This window comes from Sardina pilchardus, chromosome 9 (genome assembly GCF_963854185.1).
Source record: "Sardina pilchardus chromosome 9, fSarPil1.1, whole genome shotgun sequence".
Lineage (NCBI taxonomy): Eukaryota > Metazoa > Chordata > Actinopteri > Clupeiformes > Clupeidae > Sardina > Sardina pilchardus.
The window spans coordinates 25,858,538-25,868,934 of record NC_085002.1 but is presented as its reverse complement, the minus strand read 5'-3'; the positions used below and the strand labels follow the sequence as shown (position 1 = coordinate 25,868,934).

Genomic DNA, 10,397 nt, shown 5'->3' with positions numbered 1-10,397 from the left:
ATCAAAAGGAAGGTCACGCCTGCCTGGAGAATATTTACCCTGATTGCTTTAAAGGAGAGAAAGATTTAGAGGTTGTTTTTACCCCCCGTGACCTATTCCAAACACGGCCTGCTGCTTTTGTGTCTTTGAAATATCCATAGGCTCCCCCAGCTACCTGACATGTTGCTGAGAGAAGTGTGTGTGTGTGTGTGTGTGTGTGTGTGTGTGTGTGTGTGTGTGTGTGTGTGTGTGTGTGTGTGTGTGTGTGTGTGTGTGTGTGTGTGTGTGTGTGTGCGTGTGTGTGTGTGTGTGTGAAAGAGAGAGAGTGGGTTGGTGTGATGGAGATTCCAGACCCATGCAACACCCACTTCCTCTCCCTAGAGCCCATGTTGTCCCACAAATTACTGGAAAGTGTCTCTCTCCTAACCATGCTTGTTACAGTACAGGGGGCTAAAGCTGTGGCAGGAATAAAAGACCTTCTGGCTGAAATGTCTCCATACTGTACTGTACTACAGGAAAACCATAGATTCCACCACCAAGTCCTACTAGCAGATATTTAAAATGTTTTTCTCTCACACACACCTTGTGGGAAAAGGGAATCTATACCGTTATTTTTTTTGTTGTTGTTGAAAGTTCACCATATGAGGGACTTTTCCGTCTATGCAGTCACCAAATGTTTCATCCTGTAGGCCTACCAAATTCAGTGTTACATTGTCAGCGAGCAAGACGTGAAATTCTATTGTCCTGAATGTAATGTCTTTGTAGGTGAAATACTTTGACTCAGTCTGTACTCGGTACAAATGAAACATTCAGTATCACAAATGCAGTGATACAAAAGGTTTCTGATGTTGCTGTGTGTTCATCTTCAATGGGATGTATTGACTTCCCGAGTATATGATTGGCATTTCTTAATTCATTAAGCCTTTTATTCTACTAAATTAATGTATTTGTGTAGGAAGCAATAGATAGGCATTATCATCATCGTATTTAATGTACATAGAATTAACAGTAATAACCAAGGCAAAGGGAATTGTTCTATTTTTTAAAGAAAAATAATGATATTTAGCATGACAGAGTAATTATAATGGGCTTTGTGTACTTTAATGTTGAAGAGAGAGTACATGTATTAATCCTCACAAGCATCACAAACGTGACCTCTTGCTTTAAAGCAACACTAAAGAGTTTTTGTACCTTAAAATAATGTTTCCAAAATCATTTCAGTGCTTCATCAACTCGTATCAGGGTGAACGGCACTTCTGCATTCGCTTCGTAGCCCTCTTATCGGCTATAACTGCACCATGTAAGCTTACCGATCGGGTAGCCGTAGCGGATCTGTAGTTCAATGGAATGAGACATAAGAAACTACTTGCTTTGACGTCGCAATACATCATACTTTCATAAAATCATGCAACACACTCTACCTTGACTGTGGTCATCATTATTTGTTGGACAAACAAATAGCATGTGTGCAACAGAGGAAAAGTGCTTTAGTGTTGCTTTAATATAAAATGTTAAGCACAATGACTTTGGAATTTCTTACCATTCTAAAAATAACCTGACAAGTGGCATCACAGTCAAGTTTCCTTTCCTCATTTACTGGCCTCTGGAATAATTTAATAAATGGACCACACAGTGTCCAGCTGAGTCCTGTACATCAGTCATTATGTGAACTTTGTTCTGCTAGTTTAACCACAGCACACAAATGCCATTCTGCTCCAAGGCCTCTAAATTAGGCCGAAAGCAAAAGTATCTTAATGTTGAACGATGTGAAATACATGTTTTTTTTTTTTGTTTTTTTTTGGTTGTACTGTATGCTTGAGTAAATGTTTGACAACACCGCAGGTGTCTTCAAGAGTTTTACAACCATGTCACACTATGTTTGTCTGAGTTCTGTTTATTTTTCACCATAACCGTAGACTAAACATTATCCAGTGCATGGCTTTGCTTGGATAACAGAAAAGACTTGCTTTCAAAAATCGAAACGTCACTAGCAGTTCTCCCAAATCTTGTCTGGAATCGAGTTCGGACAATTCAGTCAACGGCATAGAGCAGTCTGGCCATTTCAGAGTTACCTGCTGTTAGCCTATCATTAGAATGGGCCTGAACCTCTCTATTTAGCATTCCTGACCCAGGTTGGCTGACTGACTGACTGCTGAGAGAGCGGAGAGAAGGAGGGGTGAAAGTAGGGCACGAGTCCTGCGCTCGTAAATCCCTCTCCGACCCCCTCTGATAAAGCGCACCTCCCTGGGCTCCTTTCAAAGCCCCGTCTGTGTCTGATAACTTCGCCTCCCGGAGGTCACACTGAGATTCCACAAATCTCACCAGCCCGCAGAAGAGCACGTCTGTCAGCGGACGGACCCCCCCCCCCCCCCCCCCCCCCATCTCCACCTCCTGCGCCCACCAACTCCGTCGGCCACCGAGCGGGTGCACACTCACAAGCGCACAGCTCACGCACACTCCAAACACCTCATGCCAAATGACTTGCTTTTACCATGTTACCATGGTGAGAGGTTGACTGCCCCCCCCCACCCCCACATCCTGAAATGGATGTCAAGGGCTTCCACCTAGCTTCATAAGGGTACAGCACTCAAAGACTTTTCTCTGTGTGGTCTTGAAGCAAAGAAGGACATCCACATTCATGCCAGCACCTCGTCATCTTTATTCTGCTTTCTATTCTTGTCTTCCTCTCTCTGGTTCTCTCTCCCCCCTTCTTCTCCTGCCCATGGAGGATGCATATGGTCTGGTCTCGTCGAAGAGGACCACCTTCAAGATGGCTGGGGGACAGACAGGTAGAAAGAGAGAAAAGACTTATCTATCCAAAGGCAGCCGAAGGACACTGCCATATTCTGACCCCAAGCTATTACAGTGGGCCTCTTATGAGCGAAAGAGACAGAATACTGATCAGAACAGCCCTCCATTCCAAAGTCAGGGGTTCCATCCCATGCCTGAAGGGACAACATTCCATGGCCCAGTTAGGGTTCTGCGCACTGACACGCTTACAACGACCTATAAAGCCATAGCTGATCAAAGGGGAGCCTCCTCACTGTCCACATGTTGGAGAGAAAACTGAGCTTCTTTGGTATGGAGGTTTTGAAGTGCAAAAGGGGAACCGACTGTATTGTATTCTCCATATTATGCCGTTCCAGACAAGTTTTTGGCATGAATAATGTTCTTTGATTCTTTAACCTGAAACTGTCTCCATGTTTTGTTTGTTAAATGTTATTGGCTGCAGAGAGTGGATCGGATTTTGGTCAAACAAAACATTTTCCAGGACATCAGACATATTTCTGCTATTGTATTGTTCTTTGGCCCGAAGAAGTTGCGACCGGAGGAGTTCACTCAGACTGCATGTGCCTCTCTTAACTCAGGAGACGTTTCCTTACCAAGCTCTGAGCCAAATTTCTGAAACTTAGGTCATGGCAAAACTGACTGTTGCATGTGGAGTTGTGCATTAGACACAGAGTGCTCTGTTGGATTAGCCCAGGATGTCTGTCGAAAAACATACACACTGACTGACTGATTCACTGTATGCGCGGGTCATAAATTACACAAAAGAAATAATCGGTCTCATTTCAGGATTTAGATTGGACAACTGGTTGAATTCTAACTTTGTTTACATGCGGGCGTGAGCTCAAGCTATCAGTGTAGTGAAGTAGAATTGGGAAAGACTTGGCAGGTAAGTGCCACAATGTGTTTCTGTCAGGAAAGCAGAGAGCATGTAGCAAAAAAACAAAAAAAACACTGAGATTGAAAAAGGCATTGATCACAAACTCTGAGAAAAGCAGAGAGAACAGAACAAGACATCTCATAGTGAGACTCGGCAGCAATTAGCGGTAACTGGAGAAGTTTCACCGTAAGCAGAAATTCCGCTGCAACTTTCCTGGACAGCTCAGCCCAAGTGGACGACTCCTGCGTGTCAGGCAGACCCACTGTTGTGAAAGAGACAGCAGGGGTGAGTAATGATGTGGGCACAGGGCCTTTGTTTGGCCAAGGTTACAACCTCTTGCTTTTCAGAGGTACATGCAAGGTCCTAAAAAACAGCTTGGTGGACACGGGTTAAGTTTGCCCTGGTGTCCATTCCAAAGCACCCACACTGACCTCTCTTTGAAGGCCAAACTCATAGTTGTGTGTGTGTGTGTGTGTGTGTGTGTGTAGCACAGTGCAATCTAGTCGAACAAACAAAGTAAGACCCAGTGTCATGGTAAACAACAGGGCCCTCTGTCAGTGATGGGTTGAAAACACTTGGTATTTCACAGGGAAATAAGGATGACCTAACCTGGGACCTCAAATGTTTCAGCACAAGTGTAAGGTGAGCTTAATAAGGTCTTCTGTCACTAACCAGAGTCAAACACATTACAAAGGTTACAAAGTGTGTGTGATGTGCAACACTAGCAGAGGATTTTAGAATGTTAGCAGATTGACCTTACTGTTGAAATGTGAATGTAGGCCTACATAAAGTGTAATTATGTCAAGTAAATCACTCATAATCAGCTATTTCCTATTAAGTCTGGTGAAAACTAGCCAATACAGATAAGACAGGAAAAAGACGATTTTTTCTTTCTGATAAATACTGTAAAACAGTCGTCGGTGAAACTCACTTTTGACTGCTTGCTGTGAGGGGTCCTCAAGGGCAGGGTGAAAAACTAGGTAATGAGGTCTTAAACTTTTGTCCCTCCCCTCCGTAAGAGATGCAGTCCGTTCAGCCCAAGAGTAAAGTTGCGAAGTGCATAGACGCCCTATCTATCCCTTTGTGGGAACTTCTTTTCCAGACCTCTCCACCTCACAGCAGAGAATGCGGACTTGGGTAAGGCAATCTATAAACCTTGCCACTTGGCTTCGATAAAAATGTCTTTCGTTTTTTTTTTTTTTTAAGGTTTATTTGTATTGTCATTCTCTCTCAGGACTAAACTGTTGCGCGCGTACACCGTCTTTGCAAATTCTTGGTCATGAGATTTTGAGCCGGTCGACTGGATGCCCAGACACTGCTAACACTGCAGTTTTCGATTAAATTAATTAATTCAAGGAGAATACGCCGTTGTCAGGAGTACTCCGACCAGAATGAATTTGTACGAACAGTAGGCTACGATGATTAGATTAACGATTTGGTGTTGAATACAGTCACACATATTGACTGAGATGCACCGTCATCTCTGTCAGTGGGAAACATGATTAGTTTCTATGACAGTCTGAAAACATCTGGTGTGTGACAACTTTTTCCGGGACGTCGGTAAAGGATTCAAATGAGCTAGGACGAACGAGTGGCATTGTGCAGACAAGCTTCCATTTCCTCTCAGGAATAATACTTTTCAAGAATAAGCTAATGTAGCAATGTGACAATTCCCCCTTTTAAAATGATACCAGAACTGTTATTCTCTAGACAAAGATCTTGAATGACTAATTCCTACCAGGTATGTGATGATAGATACTTTCCTTTGGTGTACAGTAGTTCAATTAGGGCCAGCCAGTGCTGCGCTTTTGGAAACATGGAAAGATTCCAATTGTCATGCGTGAAATTTTAGGTTTCAGCCAGGTTTGGCATTTTGCCAAACCATGCTAAATACGATTTAATTCAAAAGACTGCAAAAATGTATTTCAAAATAAACATCCAAAGATGTTGTATATCCCTGAAACACGTAGCCTACATCTGGGGTACTTACATGAAGAGGGGGGAGCTGTTAAATTGCACTTCACTGGAACTCTTTGCTCAAGAGGGTCATCTTTTAAGCTCTTTTGACAATGACTGGGAGAGAAAGTGCCAAACAGTTGGATGTAAAACGATGCATCCAGGGCAAAAGCACTCCACTGCTTGTGGTAGACCGAATTGCCTTTTCCCTTTAATGTGTTCCCAGCTGGCATGTGCCCGAAACCATGCATGGTTTTTAGGTGTGTATGAATGTATGGTTGAAAAATGTCCGGGCAGAGGTCTCTCTGAAGCACTTTGTGAGGTGCTTCGGAAACGAATATGCCAGAATTGCCCACAAAACACCTCATCATGTTAAACTGGCATCAAGTTCTGCGTGGTCTGAGTATGTTTGCACTGCTGCCAAACTGTCACTCACCATCTGAAAGCTTAAAAGCCACAAGGACCTCGCACATTACTGGTCCTGTGTGTCCTCGCTATTCTGTCTCTGAGGGGTGATGAGAGGCCAAATGAACTGAAAAATCGATCACACGAAACGTGTATAGTCAGCATTCGTCATCATAATTACTGCACACAGATGGGATATGCATCAAAATAGGCTTTGATTTTGCGCTTTGATGGTTTGTGCTCTTCTTGTCAAAATCCAAAATCTAAGTCAGTGTCATGACCATGGAATCCCCTTTTCTATTGACACTGCTATTGCTGTGGTGATCGTTCTACTGCACTGCACAAAGCAGACCGTATTTATTAAGGGAAATGTGTTCAGCACTCTCCTGGATGGGGCAGTGCTGTGGTTTCTGAATATGAGATGAAGTAGAGAATTTGAGCTCAGCCATGAAGCCAGATGTTGGCTTTTTGTACAGAGAGTTAGCCTGGCTGTGAGCCTCTCACAGGAAATCAGCAGCACAGTGCCTTTAACTTACCTCTTATTTTTCCCCCTCTGTCTCTCTCTCTCTCTCACTCTCTTTCACTCTCTTTCTGTCTGTATTCATCTCTGCTAGGTTTCAATCAGCATCTGCAGCTTCCGAGAGAAGAACGCTTATTAATCAGAGGTGGCATACAGCAAAAGAGTGGACTCCTGTGCTGTTTATATTTCTCTTTCGCCCCCCCCTCCTGCTAGTTCACTTTTTGTTAGAGTCAACATGACTGGCTGTGCGCTTGTTAGGGTCCTGCTGCTGCAATGCTTGCTCTTGCTGAGCCTGAGTGGCTCCCTGGGCCAGCAGGACTGCACCGGCGTGGACTGCCCCGAGCTGGACAACTGCATCAAGGAGTCGCTGGCCGGCGACGCGTGTTGCGCCACCTGCGTGCAGAAAGGCTGCACCTGCCAGGGCTACCAGTACTACGACTGCGTCAACGCCGGCTTCCGCAACGGGAAGGTGGGCGAGGGCGAGTCCTACTTCGTGGACTTCGGCAGCACGGAGTGCGCGTGCCCCGAGGGCGGCGGGCGGATCAGCTGCCACTTCATCCCCTGCCCGGACGTCCCGGCCAACTGCATCGAGCTGTCGGAGCCGGCCGACGGCTGCATCCAGTGCAAGCGCATCGGCTGCGTGCACGAGGAGCACCAGTACGAGGCGGGCCACTCCTTCCACATGGACCCGTGCCAGGTGTGCCACTGCCCCAACGACGGCGGGAGCCTCATGTGCTATCCCATCCCGGACTGCGACCCGCGGAACATCGAGAAGCCGATGCTGGCCACGACCGAGGAGAACGCGCACGAGAGGCTCCACAACAACCCCCTGCAGTTCATCTTCCAGCACCAGGGCCCGAGGGATCACCTGTCCAAGCCTTTTCGGCCGGCCCACGGAGACCCCCTCCCCGTCCTCCCTCTCTTCACCCAGCACCCAAACAACCTCGAGGACGAGGAGGAGGAGGAGGAGGTGGACTACGACTACATGCCCACGGACACCCCGGGGCCGCCGCTCCTGGACGTGGCTGCCCCCACCAAGTCCTCCATCGTCTCCGTGTCCTACCCGGAGTCCTTCACTCCGCGCGGGCCGAGTCTTTACAGGGACGTGAAGCAAGAGCTCAGAGAGACGTTCGCCGTTCATCACGTGGCGACGCCCCGCGTCGAGACCACTCAAGCCCCGGCGACGACGACCCTTCAGCAGACCACCCCGCGGCACCGTGGAGACTTCACCACTGCCTCCTGGCAGAGAGCCTTTGAGAACATAGTGTTCCCACTGAGGACCTCTTATGCAGAAGACCACGATGAGGATGTAGGAGGAGAAGGCGACTTTGACGAAGACGAACACGAGATGGAGGAGGCAGAGGACAGAACCGTAGCTTCGCATGGCTTCCCTCCGTTTACGCACGGAGGAAAGCGCACGTCCTCCTTTGGAGGTCACAGACATGATGACAAAAAGACACAGACCAGGCCAGTGGTGCCGGATATCAGCAGCTTTTCCGACCGTGGAAACAACAAACCTACGCAGACCAGGCCTGTGATACTGGACACTGGTAGCTTTGCCAGTCGTGGACAAAGCAGGCCTACACACACCAGGCCTGTTATATCGGACACTGCCAGCTTTGCCGATCGTGGTCAAAGCAAGCCTACGCAGACCAGGCCTGTGATACCAGACACTGCCAGCTCTGCCAGTCGTGGACAAAGCAGGCCTACACACACCAGGCCTGTTATACCGGACACTGCCAGCTTTGCCAATCCTGGTCAAAGCAAGCCTACGCAGACCAGGCCTGTGATACCAGACACTGCCAGCTTTGCCGATCCTGGAAACAACAAGCCTACACAGAATAGGCCTGTGGTATCGGACACTGGTAGCTTTGCCGATCGTGGACAGAGCAAGCCTACGCAGACCAGGCCTGCTATACCGGACACTGCCAGCTTTGCTGATCGTGGTCAAAGCAGGCCTACGCAGACCAGGCCTGTGATACCAGACACTGCCAGCTTTGCCGATCGTGGACAAAGCAAGCCTGTGCAGACCAAACCTGTAATACCAGACACTGCCAGCTTTGCTGATCGTGGACAAAGCAAGCCTACGCAGACCAAGCCTGTAATACCAGACACTGCCAGCTTTGCTGATCGTGGACAAAGCAAGCCTGTGCAGACCAAGCCTGTAATACCAGACACTGCCAGCTTTACCGATCCTGGAAGCAACAAGCCTACACAGAATAGGCCGGTGGTACCGGACACTGGCAGCTTTGCCGATCGTGGACAAAGCAAGCCTACGCAGACCAAGCCTGTAATACCAGACACTGCCAGCTTTACCGATCCTGGAAGCAACAAGCCTACACAGAATAGGCCGGTGGTACCGGACACTGCCAGCTTTACCGATCGTGGACAAAGCAAGCCTACGCAGACCAGGCCTGTAATACCGGACACTGGCAGCTCTGTCAATCATGGCCGTACTCAAAGCCAGCCTGTCATCAAGCAACTTGACGAAGAAGTGGGCACGTTTTCTGATCAAGGACTTAGTAGTAAAACTATGCAGGCGAGGCCTGGGATAGTGGAAACTGGCAGCTTTGATGATCATGGGCCTAATAGGAAGACTCACAGCAGGCCAGTAATGAAGGAGTTTGACCAGGGCAGGGGCGCTCTCACTGATCACACACATAACAGAAATACTCAGAGCAGGCCAGTCTTCTTGGAGGACGTTGACCGACACAGGAGCACCTCTCTTCAGCAAGGACATAGCGAGCCAACACAGATTAGGCCTGTGGTGGTAGACATGGACAGAGGCAGAGGCAGCTTGGCTGATCATGGGACTAGCAGAAATCCTCAGAGCAGGCCAGTCTCGGAGGAACTTGACCGACACCGGGCCACCTCTCCTCAACAAGGACATAGCGAGTCTACACAGAGCAGACCAAATATGGGGGAACTAGACGGAGACAGGGGCACCTTAACTCAACAAGAACATAGCAAGACCAGGCCGGTGATGCCAGAAACTGCCAGCTTCGCTGACCGTGATCTTAACAGGAATACTCAGAGCCATCGTGTCATTGAGGACCTTGACCGGCACAGGGACATGTCTGCTGACCACGGGCACAGCAAGACTAGGCCTGCCCTGGAGGAAGCTGACCAAGACAGCTCCACCTTCCCTCAACAAGGACAAGGACACGAGACACAGACCAGGCCCGTGATGCCAGAGATGGACAGGGACCAGAGCGGCTTTGCTGATCATCACGCGCGTAACAGAAATCCTCAGAGCAGGCCTGTCATGGAGGAGGAGGTTGACCAAGACAGGGTCACGTTTACCGGTCAAGGTCACAGCATGCCCGCGCAGAGCAGGCCCGTCACGGAGGATGTTGACCAGGACAAGAGCAGAGGTCACCCGCCCCGGAGACCCTCCCCGGAGCACATGGCAAGGCTGCCTGTCAGGCCGCCGCAGGATCACGTCACTCTCCCTGCGGGGGCGGCAGCAGCAGCGGCGGCGGTGAACTACGCACGGCACACCACCCAGCGATCACCACAGTGGGTTCACCAGATCCATACGCTGCCCCCGGCGCAGATCCCCACCACCACCACCACCACCACCACCAGCCAGCCGCCCCTCAGAGTGAAAGCAGATGCGGGACACCCGGCGAGAAATCAGACCCAGGCCTTCACCGCCGGCGTCCACTCCGAGCGGGAGAGAGAGCGGGAGCGGGTGGAGGAGCGGGACAACTCCCTCAGCTCCCTCCCCATCCACAACAGCGGTGAGTAACTAAGCAGAGCAGATCCCCTTTGCTGTTTCTTAATCACTGCCTTGAACGCTGCACTTCACGCATGCTTGAAAGGGGGGCTTTGGGGGAGCTTAATTAAGACGGGTGATTGATCGCTGAC

General features: G+C 49.0%; 2 protein-coding genes across 2 annotated transcripts in view; both read left to right on the top strand.

The window, feature by feature from the left end:
• Positions 1–6,762: 6,762 nt before the first annotated feature.
• LOC134092675 (uncharacterized) lies at positions 6,763–8,506 on the top strand. The gene is made up of 2 exons (XM_062545703.1): positions 6,763–8,077; positions 8,397–8,506. The coding sequence occupies exons 1-2, from the start codon at positions 6,763–6,765 to the stop codon at positions 8,504–8,506; spliced, it is 1,425 nt and encodes a 474-aa protein (XP_062401687.1).
• Positions 8,507–9,444: 938 nt separating this feature from the next.
• LOC134092674 (fibulin-2-like) overlaps positions 9,445–10,397 on the top strand; it is a 40,988-nt gene continuing 40,035 nt past the window's right edge. The window contains exon 1 of the mRNA XM_062545702.1: positions 9,445–10,270. Coding sequence (XP_062401686.1) covers positions 9,445–10,270 — 826 coding nt within the window. The remainder of the gene's footprint in view (positions 10,271–10,397) is intronic.

Coding starts and splice junctions, on each gene's coding strand:
- LOC134092675 (XM_062545703.1), top strand. CDS start 6,763: ATGACTGGCTGTGCGCTTGTTAGGGTCCTGCTGCTGCAATGCTTGCTC. Junction 8,078..8,396: donor GCCTGTGATACTGGACACTG/GTAGCTTTGCCA, acceptor GGACACTGGTAG/CTTTGCCGATCGTGGACAGA.